We start from the raw sequence: 27,463 nt of genomic DNA on the forward strand, positions 1-27,463 counted from the left end.
CTAAACAAATAAAAGATGATATGTTATGTACATACGTAAAACAAAATCTGTTGTAGTAGGTGTGCTTGTTGTTGGTTTGTATACTTCTATTCAATAAAAGAAATTAGAATTAGGATGGTATAACGACATTGTTAAATGTTAGACTTCAAGCTTTCACCAAGGAAAACAAATGATATTCATACATGCTAGTAACATAGTATAAGTAAATCAATATACAAAAAAGAAAATGTGGTTTGATTGCCAATACAACTATCCACAAAAGACCAAAATGACACAGACATTAACAACTATAGGTAGTTCAGTTGAACAAATGGTGATAAATGTTCATACACTTAAAGTTGTTTATCAACATCTACTTGTAATAAGAAAAAGAAACGAAAAAGGAAGGTAAGTAAAACCACGTACCAATTTTGATAAAAACGCCTTTCACAATGCTAGATCAGTACATTTCCATTTTTCAATGTTATGTACACAAACAATGCAAACTTGTCAGATTAGATTTCATTATTATAACTCAAACTATAGATTAAAGTTATCACTGATCACTGATACAGCTTCCCCGCCTCATTTACCTAGAATTTGACAACAGCGGTCATCTCAGTAATATATGACATACAAAACAAGTTTCAATTTGTTTCTCTCACCTTAGCAGCAATATACAAAATTTTAATTGTGTATGAATTACATGTATTCATTTTCTGAATTATACTATGTTTTGAGTGCTTGCAGCTGCTTCGCTGACTTTGTTAAATATTTGTTTTTCTCTAAAAATTTACCACAAAGACTTCAAGATAAATGTGTTTAATGTCATCAAAAGTAGTAATTAGAATGCACCAAATTTGTATTGTGGCAAATAATGTATCCTGTGTGGTGCGAGAGGCCAACACACTTGAATCTTCAAAACCTACAGTTATACAATCGTTGATAGAACTTATCAAAACAAATAAGACATAGTATAAGGTCAAATCCGGAAAAGGATTCAGAGCTTTGCTTAAGGGAGAAATATTCCGTCTTCTAAATGATTTTAAAAAATCTATTACGGCAAAGGAGTAGGTCCAGTATGACCCGTTTTTGGCCCCAAAATATAGCAGTTTTACGAAATTGTTAAAATGTAAATTTTTATTCCTTTATTGAACAGTAGAATGCTTCCGGCACATAAAAATGGGCTGTTTTGACAATACAATGCACATATATCGGGTACTAGTACCATAAAGTCATGCTAAATTTCGAAACCTTCACAATTCTAGCATTTTAGTCAAATTTTAGACGGTTTTCGTGTAAAACGAAGGTGGCCGCATTCGTGTTCATCCTTAATATTGAAATTAAGTGATATTTTATGAAATAACATAACATATATAAAGGTTGAGGATGAACATGGATGCGGCCACTTTCATTTTTGACATAAATCATCTGAATGTGACATATTTTGGCATATTTGGTAGATTTTTCATACTTGAGCTTGAATCAGATCATTTTTAATAACTAAATCCGTTAAAACTTTTCACATAAACTAATAAATTCAAATGAAACAAATGAAATAGACACTTAAGTGTTTAAAAAGAGGTTAAAATCTTTCGTCAGATGAACCTGAAATTTCAGGCCAAAATCGGTCCTTACTGGACCTACTCCTTTTAATCTACTTCATGAATTACTGTGAATTCATTTATTTTCGAGGGTGTCAATTTTCGTGGATTGCTGAACATTTGCATTTTCGTGGACATTCAATTTCTTGGTTTTGTCAATCTTTGTATTCAAATCCTATTGGATATATATTTGTCGTTGAACATTTGAATTCGGGGTTCACCTGTACCAACGAAATCCACAAAAATTGGTATCCAACGAATAATAATGAATCCACAGTATACAAGATAGTTCCGAGTTGAAGATTCTATGTCTTGAAGTCTTGTTATTTATTTTTTTACTTCACAATTTCTCCTACATTAATCTTTTTGTTTCATTTAAATGAACTATGACGTGACTTGATATTTGGACATCCCGATATCGGGTCTAGCTCTATTTGATTCATCAAAACAATTATTTTTTTTACAGTTGTTTATGGTTTTTTTGACCGCATATATCAAAATAAACTTAAAGAAATTATGTATGCTTTACATATGAAGATATGGATAAGATTGAAACTGCCTAGAGCTATTTGGTCTTCAGCGGAAAAAAATGAATAACAAAAAATGTTAACCTTTTTGTTTTACTATGTAATTTTTTGCATTTAAATCAATAAAACATGTAAAGTTCTTACGAATGTTATCCGCACAGTATTGAGAATTGCAGTGACATGGTTCATGTCCAGAACCAAATATTAATGGCACAGGACAGTGAGGTATACAGGCGTCTCTATCTTGCCAATGGTGGCATGAGTGCAGCTGTAATTTTAAATACAGAAGTAATTAAAACAGATATGGCGGTACAATACAATACTATTTTGCCCTGTCTTGCATAACATATGGTTTTAAATTTGAACAAAAGTAACTACTAGTTCAGCAAAAGAGGACGTCGTATCTAACTCCAATTCATATAAATGAACTACAATTAAAACAAAATTTAAGACTAACAAAGGTAAGAGGCTCCAGACTTTGGACAAGCGCACCAATACGGCGGTGTTAAAATGTTTTGTGATATCTCTACCCTCCCCTATATCTCTAACCAATGTAGATTAGAATATACACAGCAGTACACAAAGTAACACTCAGTTCAAAGGAAGTACGAATTCGATATTAGAATAGGTAAAAAAAGATAATGATACATAAATTTAAAAAGGACTACTACACGGTAGGTATAGTGTCCGTCAAGGATCGTGTTTTTTCGAGTGATTCGGTCCATTTTTGTCGAGTGTAGTTCGGGCTTTTTCGAGTGACAAAACATGCGATAAGTTCAATAACCAGCTATTTAGTAATTATAATCGTTTTTACATTTCTACACATCTTATATTAAATACAAAACATAGTTTGATCAACAAGAAGCCCAATGTCCTTGTATTCTAGTGTTTCTTGTGGTGAACTCCGGACATTAAAAAAGACAGCAGTGAAGAATTAGAAACATGCTTTGTAGTAAAAGATATCCTACGAAAAGAGGCCTGCCCCCATCCTCATAAAAAATCCATTTATAAAAAAAACGTTTTTTAATCCACCTCTTTTTTTTTAAAGCAATTGAACACAAATTCTTTGTACCATACAAGTATACATTAGAAACGATTCAATTAAATAATAAACTTTTATATAACAATGACAGTTACAATAAATATATTATTAATCTTATATAATTCAAAGGTTATCCAGAACAGCTCAAGTTAAAAGTCGAAAACCGTTTTCTTTCAATCAATGGCCTTAATCTGGTGTATCTTTTTCTGAACATACGCGTATGGTTCAAATACTCATATGGTCCGGAACACTAACATTAGATTGTTGACATCACGAATATATACTGTACATGCAATATATAAGAACATATACAAATGAACGATACTTGTTTATAAAATGTAAGTGTTAATACACCATGTGCCTTGCAAGTACTTAATTTGAGCCTTTGTTTTAAAGTTTTTAAACGTTAAAACACCAACACTTAGCATGTTTAGCTGTAAGAAATGTGTATAATCACTCGATAAAAAAGGACACACTCGAAAAAGCCCGAACTGCTCTCGAAAAAAAAAACAGACATAAAAAAAGTATTTAGTCTCAAAATGTCGTTTTCAATGAAAAAACAATAGTTTTTGTCAAATGTCTGTATATATATTTCGAAGGATATATTGATTCCATGTTTGCATTTTCGTCGACATTTGCATTGGTATGTATATGAAAACGGCTTTATTTGGTATTTTGAAATAAAAGCATTATAAGGCTAAATTAAACTTTTTTAACGAAGATCAATGTCAAAATGATAATATTTTATATCTCAAATACAAACATACCATGTATAACCTTGTATATCAAACTCAAGCTTCTGTATCACGTCTTTTCAAAAAAGAAGTCTGTTTGTTTACTTTTTTGATCATATTAACTCGAAAAAAAGTGGTCCCACCCAAAAAAGACCGATCAAATCACTCGATAACCACGATCCTAGCCGGACACTATACCTACCGTGTACTTGCAGTTACTAACACGTCAGCTACAAACATCAAATAAAATAATTGAAAGATTATTTCTTCATCATATGAAAATCAAGCTCAACCCCTTCCGTTAGTCGTCTAGTATTGTACCATCATAAAATATAAGAGAATAAGATAACCCATGTCATGCAAACAACTGGTTTTAGAAATCCCTATGAAGAATTCAATATTATTTTTTTTTTAAATGCCATCTTAAATGACCTGACAACAGTTTTTCCTCTAAATAAGTCTGTATTTGTTAGGTTTTTAGGTGAATACCGATATTTTTGTGATTTGAAAAGTGAAATTCCTTAACGTATAATATATCTGCCTGTTGATTTATATTGACGCACAAGGACCTTAAACATGTTGAACCGATGATAAGATTTATTAAATTTTTGACTAGTTTGTGCAAAAACCCTTGTGTGAATAATCTGTAATACAGAGATTTATTTCATTAAAGTCAAATACGTTGTTACATACACGATCGAATCGAACAAGTTGAGATATTTACACTATACGATGTGACCTAGGAATCTTCACTATTTAAAATTGAATATTTGACAAAAGGAAATGAAAAATTATCTCTTTTGTGTGCCTTGACTTTGGCCTGGTCCTCTATGTAACACAATTCGATCAGTTACATGCAAATGCTTGAATTTTTCCGAATATAATATTATTTCTGATTGACGACATACATTTGTCCCTGCAAAATGTTTTTAAAGGTAAAAAAGTCATGTGGATCATTAATTTAGAATATTGGTGGTCTTTACTTTTATCACGGAATGATGTGAAATGTGCAAATATGTATGTACGTGTAAAAAACAATTTCATAATTTTCGGTCCTTGGAAATGTTTATAAGATAAATACAGGCATGACCATCTAAATTCAAAACGATATAAATATTAAAGGGATGTGCCTGTACTTGTGCGTTATTTATTTTCAAATACTGATTTGTGTCATGGATGTATATCCTAATCCTATATTGTTCTACTAAAGAGCTCGGAGAAATCGACCAAAAAAAATAAATAAAAATCCGCGAAAGTCCATTAAAAAAGTGACGTCATACAAAGAAAACGTTAAAGCTGAAGGTTTTTCCGTTACGTGAACCATCGAAATACTTGTAATATTACATTTAAATGATTTCTTCAGGTGGGTGATGTTTGATTTTCCCTTCTGTCGCGTTAATAACATAATAACTGATTTCAGCAAGTCAACATCGTCGTGGGTTCATGGTTTAGCGGTTAAGACCTATGGCTTCATTGCTAAAGGTTCCGGGTTCGATCCTGACTCGGGGCGCTGGAAATTAAGTACTATTAGTAAGGTGATTTTCGCCCTTCCACACACATCTTTGTGACCTAGACCGGAGATTAAACTAGAATGGGTACTTTGGGGGCCTTGGTTGGTCAAAGTGGTCCCCGAATTTGACCTGGAGATCTATCTATAGTTTTGTCTGTTCCCGCCGAGAAGCCCGGTGGTTTTCTCTGAGTTCTTCTGTTTCCTCCACCATATTAACAGACTTCCCTGTGTTTCCTAATACTCCCTCTGTGTTGGGTTTGGGATTGTCCTGGTGGTCGGTTGGATGACACATCTCCATAAATCCTGATAGGGAGTGTACACGGATTCCACTGTACCCTCGCAGCAATCGAGGGGTGCTCCGTTTACGGAGGAATCTTTGTACATACATACATCAATAACGGCTCCTCAGTTACGAAATGTCAACCGTATATTTGACGGTAGCTTACGGGAAAACCATGCAAATTAAGAATGGCAAATGTTGGGCTAACCCTCACAAATCTATGGCTTTCATGAATTATTTCTTAATTAATATGTAATCCAAACAGGAGTTTCAAAGAGGGAATAGTTTTTAAAACATAGACTTTTATACACCTATTGACTGAATGTGAGGGTAATAGCAAGTTTGTTGTCCCAAAGCCGAGAGCAATAGTTGGTATGCGAAGGGACAACAAACTTGCTATTACCCGCACAACCAGTCATATAATATATCATCTGAAAGAAAAGAAAAATGTCACATAACTTAGATGCACATTATGAATTATACTTTTTTTTATAATTCGTTTTATATTTATAAATATTTCATTAATTTCAATGAAGACTAGAATTACTCGTTTTAAACTTTCCGTGCTTATAATAAATTCTAGCTAAAGTACACCAAACGCAAATTCACTTTTAATATACAGAGAGCGAACCCATATTATGAATACGGTACTATATTTAAATCCTTCAAAAATTCCCGTGATTTTTTTTCTTTTTTATGATTGCTTCTTGTAAGTGAAATTACAATAAACACAAAAAGATTCCACCGTTTACAATACCAGAATGAGTTTGACGTTGCAAAGCATACGTAACCAAGCAGAGTAGCAAATGACATCATTATCGTTCAATGAAAAATAAGCATAAAAAGTACGGGAAAGATTATTATGAAACTATTAACCAGGGCAATAGTCTTTGAAACTATTGACTGGCAAATGGTTCTTTGGAATGAAATTGCACAACTATTTCATTATTTTTTATATAGAAAAAACATACTGAGGTATAAAAACACTGATTATTCATTGACAAAATGATGACGATACGTCGGACATCAATCACTGCTAAAGTATCTTATCCGCACTAACATTTGTATAGTGGTATGCTTGCTCAAGATAACTTATGATAACTTATAACTTGTGTTACATTGTCGGTTAGTATTTTGCTGCACTTTAGAGTTTCGTTTTTTTACTCTTATAGATAGCTGAAATGTTTGCCGAAGTTTAAGTTTGTAACCCGGATTTTTTTTCTCTCAATCGGTTTATGACTTTCGAATTGCGGTATAATACTGTTGGTTTTTTTATAACAAATACCACCAGTATTTGACAATGCATTTTTTTCTTCAGATGACAGAGGATGTGAATTGGTATGTAAATGTACAAATATAGCAAACGACGGAACTTTGTTTAAAACTATACTAATTAATATAAACAGAATATTATTTTATGATTTATCAGGCAAATGATATGAAATTAACGGAACATCTGAAATATGTTAATTTTGGGGAGAAAAGCAGCACACGTAAGTAAAGAAACAGTATGTGTCATAAATGTAGCTGTATGCATGCTTAACAATGTGTTGCTGTGCGTGTGTGTGTTATAGTTAACAGTAATATGTTTTGCTTATGAAAGAATTGTTTACTATTAGTTGCTTTCATTACTTTTTCTTTATTTCGTTAAATTTAGTTAAATTATCATTACATCCACTTTATAATACGTTGATGGATAGTTTTCTCATTGGCAATTATACCACATCTCTTGTATAGGACTACATTAAATCAGGAAGAAAAAATTAAAAACAACAATATTCATACAAGAACATTGACATGTTGAAGATCGGTACAATTTTGCATTTGTACTCTAAAAAAAACCAACGATACGTTGTTATACCTCAATAATGATACAATGTCGCGGAAAAATATAAACAGTTTAGATTAAAAATATCAATTTTGAAAAATCATTAATGAAGGAAAACCTACCGTATAACAACTTGCTTGAAATTGACCACTATATTGATCAATGCGGCAGCCCTGTTATAAAATATAATTAATATTTGTGTTAGAAACTTACTTACTTGATAACGCTGACACAAACAAAAAAACACCTATTATATTCACAACCCAAACTGATGATAAATAAACCAAATCAAAACACATTTTCCGTGCTCCTGTTTTAATCTCTATTTTGAGTTTTAAACTGGTTGTTTTTCGACGTTCGTCTTTCAAATTTAATAAAGAATTACTTTTTATTAACATAAGGTTTATCCTGTGACTTAATATATAAATCATAGGGTTAAAGGTAATGGAGTCAATCAATTAAAAATGATTAGTACCAGTATTGGAAAATTTGCAAGTGTAGTCTAAAGATGCTCTGTGTAGGTTTGTCTATGTTTTTGACTGACTGTTATTGACGTCTTTTCACTAAATAATATGGCTGTTGGATGTTTATTTATTGATATTTTATTGTCGATAAATGGCTCAATTCTCATAAAACCATACAATACAAAGGTTATAGAGAAGTTAAAAAGCATCCTTACAAAAAATAGATAAATACATAAAGAAAATTGGTAAAGAAAATTAAAAAAAAATATAGAAATACAGAATGAGTAAAAAAACATGTTTAAAGACATAGTTTAAGTGTTATAGTAGTATTTTGAAATAATGATTTTAAGTATGTTGAAATTATGGTTGAGAACACTGAGTAGTTTTACTGTTGGTACAAAATACGATATAAAATGTTGTTTTGTTAGTGGTTATTGAATTTCAACAACATGTCAGTAACTGCGAGTACGCTCTGATATGAATTGGTTGGGAAAGTGGAATGAGTGATGGATAAATACTCTGCCACGTCCGGACAATTATTCTATGTTAGGGAAGGATTAATCGCTTCTAAATATGTTAAACCAAGCCACATCCTTTATTTGCCTGTTCCAAGTCAGACGACAGTGTTAGTTGTCGTTGGTTTGTGTCTGCCATTTTTGTTTTCATGAATTGTACATAAGGCCTTTACTTTTTTGCAATTCAATTGTTTCGTGTTTTGTAATGTTAAGGGCATTGTATAGCCAATTAGGCAGTATTGGTTGCCTCATTAAATTAACATTCGTACTTTTTGGGAACTTTGGTAGACAGTCGTCGGAATTCATACCAAACATCCTTGTTTTTATATATAAGGTGTTTTCTTTAATATGCAACTCACCTCTGTAAATTGACAGTTAACTCCCAAGCAGTGGAGGGCTAAAATTACAAGGACAATCTTTTTCTTTACAATACAAAATTAATTTATTTAAATTCAAAACTTCTATCATAAGAAAATGCAGAAGAAGAGTTGTGATGTATTTAGGTGAGTAGTGACTTTGATTATTGTTCAATAGTCGTAAATCCATTACAAACTGCAACAATTTCTGAACACAACAAAAATTGAGGAAAACACATCAAATATAAAGAAGACAATAATGTTTAATAAACTGAATAAAACTTTTTTCTTTTGTTATACTGGCTATTTCATGCATTTCTATCAAGTTTTGTCCTACACAGTTCAATAGTTTGAGAAAAATCTAGTATATTGAAAGACGACATCTACAGCAAATCGTGCAAAATTTCTTTGACAAATCCAAACCAAGCCACATCAAGATAGAATAGAGTGTGGACCAATAAATGATCAAATATCTATCTTATTTGCCTATAAACAGTTTAATTTGATACACAAGATGATTTTATGAAGATAAATACCACTAATGGATCTCTCTGTCTTCTATATAAGGTCTCTTTTGGTCAATTTATACCTCTCATTTCCTCAAATTTTCAACTTTTATGACCAATAAATGATAATAATAGGGTAACTGTCACTCAGTTATGGTAGAAATGTTATAAGAAATGAGTAATTAAAGCATTTTAGCAGAATGAACAATCCATATATATGTTTACTGTCTCCAAGGAGGTTTCAATAAGTCCTTACGTAAAAATAAAATTTACGCCTCGTTCCAGAAATTCTTTTGGTGACTAATTTGCCGTTATAGCATTAAAAATAATTTCATCTACTTATAACTATATATTTTTTGAAGTATTTCCTAGGAAAATGTTCCATCATAGCAGAATAAAAGAAATAAGGAGAAAAAGCTCCCCCTTAAAAAAAACAAAAAAAATAGTTTGGCGTGTTGCCTATTTCAAGACAATTTTCACATGCAATGTGTTTTGGTGACTCAATGCACTCAGAATATTTCATTTTTAGTAATATTTAACTTAATTAAATAGCAAGAAATTTAAACACATGATATTACTCACAAGGTCAAAGGTGCATGTACAGCTTCCCATATTAAGTGTGATACCACCATTGATTTTTCCTATTAGTCTTTGTTAAATTTACACTTTTCAAAAAAATTAGCAGAATTTATCTTTGTTTCAAATAAAGAAATATTTGGCATGAGTAAAGTTTTTATACTGTCCAGTACTATAGAAAAAAATTCACATAACTTTTCATTGCATATAAGTTAATAACCATCATTGGAAGTTAACCAATCAAATTTCTCCCCTTATTTTATCTGTGTACAAAGTTTAGTCACCAGCAACCTCATGATTACAAAATTTTCTATAGAAATCCCAAATAAAAAGTAATGGTGTTTTGAAATACCACAGGCATATGTTTATGACACAGACATGTTTTTACTGCAATAAAACGTAGGAATAATAACCAAATTCAAAGGAATATATTTTTTTGACCTACTTTCGTATACAACCGGATGCGACGTACCAAGATTTGGTGGTATTACACCTTAACTCACATGAATAAAAAAAGAAATCAATTGATAATATTTGATAAAAAGACGTGGTGTTGAAGCTATTTAAGAAATAATTCCTTCATTATATTTGTCGATATTTTACAATTCATCTCAGGTTTTTTCAGCTTTGAATTATTATCACAATAGTTCGTAATACATTTAATATGTAGCACGATAAAAGTAATCACCGTTGAAAATATCCCAAATGAATCTTGGAAATAAAAACTGGCGAAAACCAATCAATTATAGTGTACATGTATTTAGTATTAATTTACCTTACCTGTTCTCTGCACACATTCAGCTGTACTACAATAACATCCTCTTGATGATGTCACAGAGTCATGATCTACACACATTATATGATCAGTGTGCTAAAATAAAGCATACTATTTAATTAAAGGTTAACATATTTGATATATAAATATGAACGTTATTTTTTTTTTAAATCAAGCAAACAAAACATACTACGCTTGAATATGATGTTCATTGGTTGTCATTTGTTGATATGGTTTATAAGTGTTTTCCCTTTTGAATGGTTTTACACTATTTGGGGGCCTCTAGTGCTTTCTTTTCGGTGTGAGCCAAGGATCTGTGTTGAAGACAGTATTTTGGCCTATCTATTGGCACTCATATCACATCCAATTTGTTTGGTTTTTTTTTAATCCCAAAGACGTAACATTCTATGATCATACGCTTTTACACCTTTAAACGTCGGTTGTTTCTTTTAAAATTAAAAAAGGATTAAAACTATATATTTGATAGACAAGACTAGATAAGTACTAAAAGACGTGAAAAGCTTAATGACAAGACCGGACTTAAAACAGTAACAAAGAATTCACAAGTAAATGAGGTCCTTCTGGGAAAACATGTATCTTCTGAACTTCAGTTCCGTGAAAAAAAAATATCATTCTCCTGTACTATTTTAATATTGAATTTCACTCGAGAAAATAGCCTTGCAACTAGTATAGTGGATAAAATTTAACTTTCATGGACACCCAATAAAAAGTTAATTTAAGCTATTATTTTACCAACTGTCGGTTTAGCTGCGATCAATGAATTGAATAACTCTTTAATGTTATCCATGCCATTTGCATGCATAAAAATATGTGTTTTCTCTGTTAACTCTAAGTAGAATCTAATCCAAAATTTTCAGCAAGTTGTTGAGAGTCATTATCCCTTTCACACAGATTTAAAACTGTTGGATTGGAGACTTTTTGTTGGTTTTCTAACCCTGACTGCGCTGATCAAATTATCTATGACGCTGAATATTCATAGCATAAAAAGTAAATTCACAAAAAAACTCGGAGGAAATTCAGAAACAAATAGTCCCGAATCAAATGACAAAATCAAATGATAAAACACATCAAACGAATGGACAACAACTGTCATATTCCTGACTTGGTACAGACACTTTTAAATGTAGTATATGTTCCCTTTATTAGATTGAATAGATATTACCATCTTGGATATTAACAATAATTATGAGTTATATAACCTATAATAATATGAAATTGTATATAACAAATGAAAGTTACATACCATATCACCATGGCAAGACGACACAATTTCATTGTATTCCTTGTGAATATGACAATGTTCCTAAAACAGAGAATATGTTTTTAATCATATAAAGATCACCGTCATATTTCTTTACCGAAAAGGACCAAGTAACAGGTATTCGAAATTGTGATGAAATTAGATGATCAAGAAACGTATATGCTTTATAATCGTTAAATTTGCTGTTATTCCTGAATGAATTATAATTTTGTTGAGAGTTTTTAAAAATATAAGGCCCTTTCAAATTATTTCAATTTTGATTTTATTTCAAAAGAAAATAGTAATTTTCAGCGATATATCAGCACTTGGTCGCAACATTCGTTTGCAAAAACCAATGAGAGAAAAGGAGACGTTACAAAAATATGGCATTTTTTTGGTTTTAGTCTGTGTCAAATGTCAAATTGACATATGAAGAAATATCTTAATCGGGATCAGAAAATACAAATTAAAATGCAAAAATTATGTCAGAAGTCAATTTATTTTATATGGCATATTACCCAAATACATCGTACAAAAACATAATTTGTCTGCAATTCTGTATACTGTATATATATATATATATATATATATAGGAAGGTGTGGTCAGAGTGCCAAAGAGACAACTCTCCATCCAGTTCGCAATTCATAAAAGTAAACCATGATAGGTTAAGGTACGGTCAAATACGGCATGTTCAGTTATTTTCATTGCTGCCAGTTTTTCCTGCATTTAAGACAATTATATATTCACGATATGGTTATAGTAAAGTCTGTATACGAGCCCAGAGAAAATGTATACTTCGTTGAACACATCAATTTGTTGATGAGCTTTACCCATGAAATCAACGAACGTTATAGTATCCCACGTATAACAATTAACCGACGGTACCACATGAAATTATGAATTATAAAATTTAAAGAATGGAAACAAACTTGAATATTAAAAAAACTGGAAAAAAAAGAAAAGAAAATATAACAAAGGGAAGTCAAAACTTAGATATCGAAAGAGAAAATACAAATAAAAGTCAACAAAAACTGTTTAACAATCAACTCCGATAATTTGTTTGTTTTAACACGTGGCCAATAACAAAAATTGTTGTTTTCATAACTTGAAGTTTTAAACACAGTCTTCATAAGGGGACTGTAACATCTTTGTACCAAATTGCAAATTCATTAAATTTTTTAATATTTTTCGTTAAAAATGTAGGGATGCTATTTAGATTTACTTTATTTTTAAAAGAATAATTATTTCCAACTTACATCTCCGTGACAAGTTTCCTTCAGGCAAGTATACGTCATCCTATGAAGTTGTAATTGTTGTCTATCTACATAAAAATATGAACGCCTATGTAATAATCATATTATGATTTGCACAGTTTTGCTGTTTAGATATAGGAAGATGTGGTGTGAGTGCCAATGAGACAACTCTCCATCCAAATATCAATTTAAAAATTAATCCATTATAGGTTAAAGTACGGCCTTCAACAGATGATTCAACAGATATAAGACCATGAGATAACCCCCATGTGGTATGAATGCCAATGAGACAACTCTTTATCCAAGTCACAATTTGTTGAATTTATGAACAGCTAACTAGTATCGGGATAGCACATTACAAAAGTTATAACTAAAACCGTCACTTTGGATATGATTTTGAAAAACGTATATCCTTTAAAACTGATTCTGAATTATTAAACTTACATTTATACATTAGATAAAAAATAAATCGTTTTTAAATTTTTGTCGAAATCGTAACAAATGCCCCTTTGACAAAATCTGATATAAACATCTGTTCTGTTCTTTAAAAATTTACTGCCAATAACAAAATACGAACACAGTTATGTGACACAAATTAAAGTTCATTACAATACGGATTTAATGAGTTATAATATTGACTTGCACGCATATATAAACGATGTTTTTGAGCAATTTATTGTATCAAGCAAATATTGTTACAAATTCAAGACTGCGACATGATCTTTGAATACTCTATTTTCGGTAAAGAATTTATTTTTGTAATCAATAAATTAGATCCCATATCAATATAATTTCTTCAAATCTGATTGATATGTTAGTCTTGAATACAAGTTCGTTGTTTTATTAAGTAGTTATTATTGATTTCGATCATGCTTTAAATAAAGACATCATAAATACCAGAATAAAATAGTGTTTTGAGCTACACGCGCGTCTTGTTTTCAACAGACTCATTAGTGACACTCGAATCCAAAAAGATATTACTCACAAGGTCAAAGGTGCATGTACAGCTTCCCATATTAAGTGTGATACCACCATTGATTTTTCCTATTAGTCTTTGTTAAATTTACACTTTTCAAAAAAATTAGCAGAATTTATCTTTGTTTCAAATAAAGAAATATTTGGCATGAGTAAAGTTTTTATACTGTCCAGTACTATAGAAAAAAATTCACATAACTTTTCATTGCATATAAGTTAATAACCATCATTGGAAGTTAACCAATCAAATTTCTCCCCTTATTTTATCTGTGTACAAAGTTTAGTCACCAGCAACCTCATGATTACAAAATTTTCTATAGAAATCCCAAATAAAAAGTAATGGTGTTTTGAAATACCACAGGCATATGTTTATGACACAGACATGTTTTTACTGCAATAAAACGTAGGAATAATAACCAAATTCAAAGGAATATATTTTTTTGACCTACTTTCGTATACAACCGGATGCGACGTACCAAGATTTGGTGGTATTACACCTTAACTCACATGAATAAAAAAAGAAATCAATTGATAATATTTGATAAAAAGACGTGGTGTTGAAGCTATTTAAGAAATAATTCCTTCATTATATTTGTCGATATTTTACAATTCATCTCAGGTTTTTTCAGCTTTGAATTATTATCACAATAGTTCGTAATACATTTAATATGTAGCACGATAAAAGTAATCACCGTTGAAAATATCCCAAATGAATCTTGGAAATAAAAACTGGCGAAAACCAATCAATTATAGTGTACATGTATTTAGTATTAATTTACCTTACCTGTTCTCTGCACACATTCAGCTGTACTACAATAACATCCTCTTGATGATGTCACAGAGTCATGATCTACACACATTATATGATCAGTGTGCTAAAATAAAGCATACTATTTAATTAAAGGTTAACATATTTGATATATAAATATGAACGTTATTTTTTTTTTAAATCAAGCAAACAAAACATACTACGCTTGAATATGATGTTCATTGGTTGTCATTTGTTGATATGGTTTATAAGTGTTTTCCCTTTTGAATGGTTTTACACTATTTGGGGGCCTCTAGTGCTTTCTTTTCGGTGTGAGCCAAGGATCTGTGTTGAAGACAGTATTTTGGCCTATCTATTGGCACTCATATCACATCCAATTTGTTTGGTTTTTTTTTAATCCCAAAGACGTAACATTCTATGATCATACGCTTTTACACCTTTAAACGTCGGTTGTTTCTTTTAAAATTAAAAAAGGATTAAAACTATATATTTGATAGACAAGACTAGATAAGTACTAAAAGACGTGAAAAGCTTAATGACAAGACCGGACTTAAAACAGTAACAAAGAATTCACAAGTAAATGAGGTCCTTCTGGGAAAACATGTATCTTCTGAACTTCAGTTCCGTGAAAAAAAAATATCATTCTCCTGTACTATTTTAATATTGAATTTCACTCGAGAAAATAGCCTTGCAACTAGTATAGTGGATAAAATTTAACTTTCATGGACACCCAATAAAAAGTTAATTTAAGCTATTATTTTACCAACTGTCGGTTTAGCTGCGATCAATGAATTGAATAACTCTTTAATGTTATCCATGCCATTTGCATGCATAAAAATATGTGTTTTCTCTGTTAACTCTAAGTAGAATCTAATCCAAAATTTTCAGCAAGTTGTTGAGAGTCATTATCCCTTTCACACAGATTTAAAACTGTTGGATTGGAGACTTTTTGTTGGTTTTCTAACCCTGACTGCGCTGATCAAATTATCTATGACGCTGAATATTCATAGCATAAAAAGTAAATTCACAAAAAAACTCGGAGGAAATTCAGAAACAAATAGTCCCGAATCAAATGACAAAATCAAATGATAAAACACATCAAACGAATGGACAACAACTGTCATATTCCTGACTTGGTACAGACACTTTTAAATGTAGTATATGTTCCCTTTATTAGATTGAATAGATATTACCATCTTGGATATTAACAATAATTATGAGTTATATAACCTATAATAATATGAAATTGTATATAACAAATGAAAGTTACATACCATATCACCATGGCAAGACGACACAATTTCATTGTATTCCTTGTGAATATGACAATGTTCCTAAAACAGAGAATATGTTTTTAATCATATAAAGATCACCGTCATATTTCTTTACCGAAAAGGACCAAGTAACAGGTATTCGAAATTGTGATGAAATTAGATGATCAAGAAACGTATATGCTTTATAATCGTTAAATTTGCTGTTATTCCTGAATGAATTATAATTTTGTTGAGAGTTTTTAAAAATATAAGGCCCTTTCAAATTATTTCAATTTTGATTTTATTTCAAAAGAAAATAGTAATTTTCAGCGATATATCAGCACTTGGTCGCAACATTCGTTTGCAAAAACCAATGAGAGAAAAGGAGACGTTACAAAAATATGGCATTTTTTTGGTTTTAGTCTGTGTCAAATGTCAAATTGACATATGAAGAAATATCTTAATCGGGATCAGAAAATACAAATTAAAATGCAAAAATTATGTCAGAAGTCAATTTATTTTATATGGCATATTACCCAAATACATCGTACAAAAACATAATTTGTCTGCAATTCTGTATACTGTATATATATATATATATATATATAGGAAGGTGTGGTCAGAGTGCCAAAGAGACAACTCTCCATCCAGTTCGCAATTCATAAAAGTAAACCATGATAGGTTAAGGTACGGTCAAATACGGCATGTTCAGTTATTTTCATTGCTGCCAGTTTTTCCTGCATTTAAGACAATTATATATTCACGATATGGTTATAGTAAAGTCTGTATACGAGCCCAGAGAAAATGTATACTTCGTTGAACACATCAATTTGTTGATGAGCTTTACCCATGAAATCAACGAACGTTATAGTATCCCACGTATAACAATTAACCGACGGTACCACATGAAATTATGAATTATAAAATTTAAAGAATGGAAACAAACTTGAATATTAAAAAAACTGGAAAAAAAAGAAAAGAAAATATAACAAAGGGAAGTCAAAACTTAGATATCGAAAGAGAAAATACAAATAAAAGTCAACAAAAACTGTTTAACAATCAACTCCGATAATTTGTTTGTTTTAACACGTGGCCAATAACAAAAATTGTTGTTTTCATAACTTGAAGTTTTAAACACAGTCTTCATAAGGGGACTGTAACATCTTTGTACCAAATTGCAAATTCATTAAATTTTTTAATATTTTTCGTTAAAAATGTAGGGATGCTATTTAGATTTACTTTATTTTTAAAAGAATAATTATTTCCAACTTACATCTCCGTGACAAGTTTCCTTCAGGCAAGTATACGTCATCCTATGAAGTTGTAATTGTTGTCTATCTACATAAAAATATGAACGCCTATGTAATAATCATATTATGATTTGCACAGTTTTGCTGTTTAGATATAGGAAGATGTGGTGTGAGTGCCAATGAGACAACTCTCCATCCAAATATCAATTTAAAAATTAATCCATTATAGGTTAAAGTACGGCCTTCAACAGATGATTCAACAGATATAAGACCATGAGATAACCCCCATGTGGTATGAATGCCAATGAGACAACTCTTTATCCAAGTCACAATTTGTTGAATTTATGAACAGCTAACTAGTATCGGGATAGCACATTACAAAAGTTATAACTAAAACCGTCACTTTGGATATGATTTTGAAAAACGTATATCCTTTAAAACTGATTCTGAATTATTAAACTTACATTTATACATTAGATAAAAAATAAATCGTTTTTAAATTTTTGTCGAAATCGTAACAAATGCCCCTTTGACAAAATCTGATATAAACATCTGTTCTGTTCTTTAAAAATTTACTGCCAATAACAAAATACGAACACAGTTATGTGACACAAATTAAAGTTCATTACAATACGGATTTAATGAGTTATAATATTGACTTGCACGCATATATAAACGATGTTTTTGAGCAATTTATTGTATCAAGCAAATATTGTTACAAATTCAAGACTGCGACATGATCTTTGAATACTCTATTTTCGGTAAAGAATTTATTTTTGTAATCAATAAATTAGATCCCATATCAATATAATTTCTTCAAATCTGATTGATATGTTAGTCTTGAATACAAGTTCGTTGTTTTATTAAGTAGTTATTATTGATTTCGATCATGCTTTAAATAAAGACATCATAAATACCAGAATAAAATAGTGTTTTGAGCTACACGCGCGTCTTGTTTTCAACAGACTCATTAGTGACACTCGAATCCAAAAAGTGTTAAAAAGATTCCATGAAGTACTTAATTGAAGGGCATTGAGGACCAAAGTTTCCTGAAAGTTTTGTCAAATACAGCAGAGATAGTCTAATCCTTAGGTAGAAAAGCCTGAGTATTTCAAAAGTTAAAAGTTTTGTAAACCGTTAATTATTAAGTATGACCTTTAAGGAACTGCTTGTTCAGTTATATTTGAACTCTGTGTCTTTGGTGATTTTGTATTTATGAAGATAAGGTAAATAACGCCCTTCTCAAAGGGTGTTTATTGTTTGCCATTTTTTGTGCTGTTACACCATTGTTCAAGGTTAAAAATGTTCATTCAGACGGATTCTGTCCGTAAATGTAATAATTTGAATTGTTTAAATCTTGAATTTTCATAAAATAGAAGAACGAACGGTGATATAAAATTTCTATTTCTACGTCACTTGTTTTTGCTAGTTGTGAATAGTTTAATTGGCGATCTTAAGATATTTAAAACACAGTTTTAAAGGAAGTTTTTCACAGGAATAATCGATTTAAAAATACATCACTCTTACATTTTTCTACAACACCATCTATACAGGACTGATTATAACATCTACACGATGAATCATCTTGTTGAGGGCACACATTCTGCAAAAGTGGTATTTAAAAATCGCATGATGGAATAAAACTTAAACGACTAAATGACATTGGTGAAAAAAAAAGTTATAATGTGATATGATGCGACTGGTTAATACCTCACATCTCCGCACAGACATCAATGATTATATTGAAACACCTCGAGTTATTATCGAATTTGAATCTGTTTAGCCGGATTACGATAGAAAACACAGCTTTCACAACAACAAAATTCTTGGATAACCTTTTATGAAGGTTTCTACAGAAATTGCACATGACAACAAAATTGATTTATAGAAAAGTGTTGTCTTCTTTGTTCCCTGTAAAGTATATTGAGTAGCAACCTATATTCTCAAATAAACGATAGGTTTTTTTTTCACAGCTTAACAGATTAGTCTAGTATATAACACAAATTTACGTTTCAGGATTGTATTTTTTTGCTTTCTGACACTGTTGCGCATTTCTTCAGAATAAAGAAAAATGGTTATGCTTACATTCAAATATCATTTTAATATTAACGATAATTGTAATAAGAAGAAATCAAATATTCAAAGAAAAATCAAACAATTATCCAACAAAATTCACTTAACTGTAAGAGCTTTTGGATGGGTCTCTATATAGCGAATTTTATTTTCTCGGTGTTTTGTACCTATTTTGTTATTTGTTGATTATCAACGTATTTATCATTTGTAAATCAATTACTTCGGATTTAACAGGTTGTTCTAATGTTGTATCGTTTTGTCTAAAGTTTTAAAAAAGTTGATACTCATAACAAGTCAATTTCGCCACATTCTGTATCTGGCTGTATAATTGTGTGAGACTGGTGGTCATTGGTTCTTGTCTGTTGTGTTTTGTTGTCATCAATTGTTTCGGTATATAATATACCGAAAGTTTTTTTCATTTCGCGTTTCCATTTTTTCCATATTATTTTTCAGACCCGAATCAGAGGCAATAACAATCAACACCAAGGAGTAAAAATATTTTTGAAGGTCATTACAATACGGAATGAACTGGTTACTTTTTTCACTTGCAAGCATATATCAACGATGTTTTTGAGCAAATTTGGAACAAATCATTTTATATAACAAATAATGTTACAATTTCAACAATGAAGTTTGATCTTTAAATACTTTTTTTCGGTAAAATAGTCACATCCAGGTTAGAATATCCATTATAGTGTTAAGGAAAAGTTGTTTTTTGAACTTTATTTTTTCTGTATAATTTCGGCAAAAATAAGACAGATAATAAGTACTATTTCCTTCTTATAAAATGACCCTTTCAATTGCATTTAAACTTAAACATCAGACAAATTGGGTAAAACTGTCAAACATACCGCCGACGACATTTTTTATAATATAAATTACCCTTAAAACAAACAAAAAAAGAAAAACAGAACAGCATATCGACAAAGAACATCATCAAGAAACAATATATATTTACCAAAGTACTCTCCGGATGGGCTTTCCGACTAAGTTATTAACAAGTTTGCCTAAATTGTTTGGAAAAGGGTACTTAAAGAATTACATAAATACATAAGTGTTCTTTTGTCATAAATGACAAGTATGTAGATACATGATTTGTCTTACATGAATATTTGCACTTTCTTCACAATCTCCCCTGAGTCTACCACGCCTGATTTCCATTTCACAGTAAGGATGCACACCTGATTGTTCCTGAAAATGTATGTTGATATCAGTATACTATTAATATATTTTAAACTAATACACATACATTTTTTTATTATATTAGTAGGTGAAGCGTAAAATATCACCAATACTGAACTCCGAGGAAAATTCGAAACGAAAAGTCCCTAATCAAGTGGCAAAATACATTGAAGCTATTGTTTTAACAAAGATTGCATATCACATTAATGTAAGAAAAATCTTTCCGTCTATATTCATGTTAGCATTTTGATTTACATTAGATTACACGATCATTATTCGGAATATGTTTCATGACATTTGTGACATTTTTACCTATTGTGTTTGTTTCGTTCACACAATGTTGTCAGTATGAGGGAATTTGATGCGACTGTCATATAAGGGCGACAGGTTAAGCGCTTTAAAAAAGGTCCAATCCACCATTTTCTACATTTGGAAATGCCTGCACCAAATTAGGAATATGACAGTTGTTGTTCATTCGTTTGATGTGTTATACAATTTTAATTTGCCATTTGATTAGGGACTTTCCGTTTTGACATTTTCTCGGAGTTCAGTATTTTTGTGATTTTAATTGTCATTAAATTAGCTTACATTAAATCCCGATTAATTTAAAATTAATCTATGATTACTTTTTGCCTACCAAATTTTGTCAAAATAACAGAACGATAAACAACTAACAAACATGCAGGATGTTAAACAAACTGTTGAACTAATACCACCATTTTAATTTTGGATAGTCTACCATGTGACTTTGATTTTGATTTTCATTCGTTTCGTTTGTTGATTATGTTCAAGGTGTAATACCACCAAATCATGGTACGTCACATCCGGTTGCATACAAAAGTAGGCCTAAAAAAATATTCCCTTGAATTTGACAGTTGTAGAAAATTAACCCTGCATTTCAACGCACTTAAATTTTTCTGAGTCGTAAATATGTATGTTGGATGTCTGAAAGCATCCTTCTTTTTTTATTTGATGGTCTTATAAAATATTTTGGAACGTTGAGGTTACATAGCTACCAAAGCAGGTAACCAGTAAATAATAGTGTAAAAATTGGGGTGTTTACTTCCGGTGATGATTATTTTCTTATATGCAATGAAATGTTGTGTGAAATTTTCACTGTATCACTGGAAAGGATTAAACTTTACACATGCAAAGTATTTCTTTGGTTGAAATAAAGGTAAATACTGTACAATTTTTTTAAAAGTACCAATTTAACAAAGACTAATAGGGAAAAATCAATGGTGGTATTACACCTATTTAGGGAAACTACATGTGCACTCGTGACCTTATTGTACTTTCATTTTTTAAAGTTATTAATAAACCAGTTCATACATTGTAAACATGGACTATTCGGAATGGATTGAGACACAGAAAGCACGTTTGAGGTAAAATTGCCTTGAAATGGGGGTTTACGGGTGTTTTCTAAGTCAAATGGGTGGACAGACAAAGCTGTATTTAGTTTACTGTGTTGAATTTTAAATTATACCCTAACAGTTTTGTTTAGTACAACATGTTCTGAAGAGCATTCTGTTGAAAAATCTTATATGTGAAATGGTCTGCAGATGCCACTTCAGCATTAAAGTAAGTATCAACCATCATCATGTTTTTGGGGGTTTTTTTTTGCCGCAAAAGTTTACAACTTGCCATTGTGCCATCTACATTTTGCACAGACAACAAATCATCTAAACACTTATTTGCCCTGGATTTATACACATCAGAATCTAGTCTCACATACTTAAACTTTATCAATCTTACCAATTATTTTTTGTACCAGCATTCCAAGGGACATAACCCTTTTTAAAAACATTTTGAGGTATTTTTTATTACTCTTTCTCCCCATTTTCTAATGTAAAATACAAGAAAGTGGACTCTTTGTGTAAATCTATTAGAAATATACTGTTATGAGTAAATAAAAAGACTTTGATACCAGTAACAATAAATGATTGACTGAAAGGGAACCGTTATTTGTCACACTAGACGAACAGACTAAAAACTCGAGTTACACATAGGGGCTTCTAGAAACTTCCGTGTAGACTGTTAACATTTATAGAGACAGTTTTTTCAGCTAAAACACTTTAATTATTGATTTAACATTACATTTATATCATTTCTGTGGGGAAATAATCACATTTGTTTTATTTTTTAGACAAAAGATATCAAGTTTTAATGAAAAAGGAAGGAAGAAGGAAAAATGGACCAAAACAGACCTAAACAGACCTTCAAATGAACTCTAAAAGGTGCAATAAAATTGTTTATCATCTAAAAGTTGTCTTATGTATTCTATTTAATTGTTTGAATGCATAGATCATGAATTTCTGATCAGATGTAAGTCAACACTGCATTTTATAATGATACACTGAAATTAGGATTTGTCGAAGAAATTAGACTGAAATTGCCGTAGGATATGGCCTTACATTATAGTGATTTTCTCTGAAACTATAGCTCTGACTGAGACAAAACTTGACAGTTATGCTTGAAATAACTTGCAATTGGAGGGGAAAAATTACATTAAGTTTATTTGACATTTAGGTGTTCTTTAGGTGTAATACCACCAAATCATGGTACGTCACATCCGGTTGCATACAAAAGTAGGCCTAAAAAAATATTCCCTTGAATTTGACAGTTGTAGAAAATTAACCCTGCATTTCAACGCACTTAAATTTTTCTGAGTCGTAAATATGTATGTTGGATGTCTGAAAGCATCCTTCTTTTTTTATTTGATGGTCTTATAAAATATTTTGGAACGTTGAGGTTACATAGCTACCAAAGCAGGTAACCAGTAAATAATAGTGTAAAAATTGGGTTCTTTACTTCCGGTGATGAGAATTTTCTTATATGCAATGAAATGTTGTGTGAAATTTTCACTGTATCACTGGAAAGGATTAAACTTTACACATGCAAAGTATTTCTTTGGTTGAAATAAAGGTAAATACTGTACAATTTTTTTAAAAGTACCAATTTAACAAAGACTAACAGGGAAAAATCAATGGTGGTATTACACCTCAACATTCGATTGAGTCAGTAATAACACGGGTTATGTTCTTCTCATATATGTTATGATGGTATGATACTGAACCCCTAAGGGGAGGGATTGTTTCAGATGTTCATATGATGAAATCATAATCTTTCAGTCAGTTTAATTGAAGTCTGGAGCTGGCATGTCAGTTAACTGCTAGTAGTCTGTTGTTATTTATGTATTATTGTCATTTTGTTTATTTTCTTTGGTTACATCTTCTGACATCAGACTCGGACTTCAGTTGAACTGAATTTTAATGTGCGTATTGTTATGCGTTTACTTTTCTACATTGGTTAGAGGTATAGGGGGAGGGTTGAGATCTCACAAACATGTTTAACCCCCGCCGGATTTTTGCGCCTGTCCCAATTCAGGAGCCTCTGTCCTTTGTTAGTCTTGTATTATTTAAATTTTAGTTTCTTGTGTACAATTTGGAAATTAGTATGGCGTTCATTATCACTGGACTAGTATATATTTGTTTAGGGGCCAGCTGAAAGACGCCTCCAGGTGCGGGAATTTCTCGCTACATTGAAACCCTGTTGGTGAACTTCTGCTGTTGTTTTATATTTGGTCGGGTTGTTGTCTCTTTGACACATTCCCCATTTCTATTCTCAATTTTATTCCACTTTTTAAAACATATTTTAGTTTGGTATTTTTTGTTACACATTTGTATTACTAAACTTACATTTCCATATCTTGTTGCACGTTGTTCACATACTTCGTCAACACATTGCAGGGATGAAACAATTACATTTAATCCACTAACCACGAACGGAGATGATAATCTAAAACTTAAACAAACTGTAAAAAAAACCAATAGTAAATCTGCTGATTGTATGATTAACGGAAAGCTATTTATGTTTTGAAAAGATAACAGACGTATAATACGAACGCCATACGAGTGTTGGGTCGATGTCAGTACATTTCAAGTATTGTAGGCCTAGCAGCTATCCTGTGTTGACATTAATTATGGTCATAATCATATATTAACTGTTTACAAAACTTTTTCGAAATAAGAATGATTGTCTATCCAAGGATTTTACCTAGCTGTATTTGGCAGAACCTTTCTAAATTATTAATGCCATCATACTTTGTTTTTTATTTGCCTTTTACTTTTTAATTCGAGCGTAAATTTTAGTGTAAACTCAAACTCTGACATAACATATCGACTTTAAAATAAATACTATATATGACGGGACAGCTGGAATATTGGTCTATACATTTACCATTTTTGGGTGGGTTTTTTTTGTTTCTTTTAAAATTAATGTACATTTGTCTCCGATGTTTTACAATTTATTTTTAATTAAGATTGCAAATCTATGTTATGGTATTCTTCTAACCCAAGACTTATAAAACTATAAATTGAGAAATTGAAAAAATGTCAAAAATAGGGGTACAACTGTCAACATTGAGTTATAATCTTCACCACTATAAACGATAAAACATATATGCAAAAAACAAAAAAACAAAAATGTGTAAAGACAAAGCAAAAAATACGGTCTTTGCTCATTGTTGAAGGTCTACGGTTACCTATAGCTGTCAATATCTGTGTCATTTTGGTCTCTTTTTGAGAGGTGTCTGATTGGCAATTATATACACATCTTCTTTTTCAAAATAAACAAAAACACAAGAACACAAAAAAAAATACATTATATATGTAGCACAATAACACAATGACGGAATGTATATGTATAGAAACAAGTCAAATTGACATCCCAAGTCAGGATCCTGCATGTAAATCAGTGATTTTCGTTTGTTTAAATGTTACATATTTGTTTTTTATTCATTGTTTTGACACAACTTAGGCCGTTAGTTGTCTTGTTTGAATTGTTTTACATTTGTCATTTTGGGGCCTGTTGTAGCCGATTATGAGTTATGGACTTTGCTCAATGTTCACGGCCGTACATTAACCTATAGTTGATAATTTCTTTGTCATTTGGTCTCTTGTGGAGAGCTGTGTCATTGGCATTTATACCACATCTTTTTTTCTATTATCACCCAAAATCGACTTAACAGAAAAAGTAATAGTCATTAAGAGATATAATTGTATACTATAACACGTTATTAAGATAATAATAAACGTCAGTATCCAGAATCTTCAATAATTTAATTTTGGATGTAACACGTCTTCTGATTTGCTGACGTTATGTAGTTATCAGCACATAGACATAATCTAGTCATGTGACCGTGACGTCATCAACGTTTTTCATGGTTTTCTACGGTTTAAAAAGTAATTTAGAATTAAATTATACGAAATGACAGTTTACTGTTTACACATTGTGACTAGAATGAAACTTTGTTTTATTGGCACTTATATCAACTAACATAAGAACAATCCACACCAAAACCATTAAACCCTAATTTTTCATTGAAGCTATCTGTATTAAGGTTCATGAACAGGCGCTGAAAAATATAGCTGAATTTTCACAATAAATTCGTCTGTAATGGCAGACAAACTGATGCATACATAAAAACTAACAAATGACTTTCAATTGATACGGTCCACTCAGCTACACATTTTAAATCACCTTTTGTTTGCAGGTGTCTTTAGCTACTGTCAATCTACTTTCCATTTAAATCAATACAACTAACAAAAAATCATTATATAAGGGGATCTTAGCAACCATTTCTCTCAAATTAGTTATTTTGTATTTTGGTACCTTCTGTAGGGTCTGACATGCTTCAAAACGTATAAAGATGCACAGGTTTGTCTATACTTAGAGTAAATGTGTTGTGTAAATACGGGCATATTTGATACAAGGTCACGATGAACCGTAATTACATTATATAAACATCTATATATCAAAGTATAAATAAAACTTACCAACACATATTAGAAGGATACTATTTACATCCATTTTCGACACTCAAGATCACAATGCACTGAACAACGCCTTTGTCAGGTATTCAGGTTATAGCAATATTCTTATCGTGAACGGAAAGTGGTAACAGTTCAATGAGAGCTTCGAACTAAAATATCTTTTAAAGTGTTGACTTAAAAAAAATGTTTTCGGAAAGGTGTTCAACAACACTGGTAAATTTCAGAAAACTTTAGGGCTTCTTCAAGATGAATAGATGAAAATTAATGAAAAATTTAATACCACTATACATATACAGAAGCATTTTAATCAGAACTGTTTTAAATCTAAAAACAGTTTTAAAGTTTTCGTATGTCGTAAATATGCGCCAAGATTATTCATGAAATATCGCCGAATTTTACTTTATTTTGATTGCATTACTTTTTTAACGTAAGAATAGAATTAACGATTATATAGTTTCATTTTCAATATTAGGACAATTGCACACTGGTAATATAAAAATATCAATTGATATTTATATCGCTTAGTCTGTGCTATAAAAAAGAGGAAAAAGATACTAGAGGACTTTCGAACTCATACACTCATCAATCGAAATTAAACTGACAACTCCATGGCTAAAAAGACATAAAACAAACAATCAAACAAAACTATAAACATTAAGCAACACAAACCCCAAGTATAGATATATTTGTGAATTGTATCATCCTTTTGTTTACAAAACGATGAAGCACGGTATATCAGAATAAAAGTTTTCATGAAATTATGGATGTCTTTACCATGTTTAGAAATGTTATGATTATTTTCTGGTTCCGGTTTAAAGGTATGCGTTTAAATGATTTGCCACTCGAAAACATTTTTTATAGTATAAACATAAGCTTTTCTTACTTTAAAAGAAGCCCACCTTAGGGGGCGGGATTT

The 27,463-nt window shown here is 30.9% G+C and overlaps 1 protein-coding gene across 1 annotated transcript; it reads right to left on the bottom strand.

The window, feature by feature from the left end:
• LOC134706067 (uncharacterized) lies at positions 1 to 26,643 on the bottom strand. Its single transcript, XM_063564776.1, has 14 exons — positions 26,551 to 26,643; positions 24,412 to 24,527; positions 20,636 to 20,722; positions 18,986 to 19,061; positions 17,482 to 17,546; positions 16,230 to 16,289; positions 14,971 to 15,061; positions 13,215 to 13,279; positions 11,961 to 12,020; positions 10,702 to 10,792; positions 8,843 to 8,880; positions 7,627 to 7,677; positions 2,255 to 2,378; positions 1 to 86 (listed from the first exon to the last, which is right to left on the bottom strand). The coding sequence occupies exons 1-14, from the start codon at positions 26,582 to 26,584 to the stop codon at positions 1 to 3; spliced, it is 1,044 nt and encodes a 347-aa protein (XP_063420846.1). The 5' UTR covers positions 26,585 to 26,643.
• Positions 26,644 to 27,463: the final 820 nt, after the last annotated feature.

This window comes from Mytilus trossulus, chromosome 2 (genome assembly GCF_036588685.1).
Source record: "Mytilus trossulus isolate FHL-02 chromosome 2, PNRI_Mtr1.1.1.hap1, whole genome shotgun sequence".
Classification (NCBI taxonomy): domain Eukaryota; kingdom Metazoa; phylum Mollusca; class Bivalvia; order Mytilida; family Mytilidae; genus Mytilus; species Mytilus trossulus.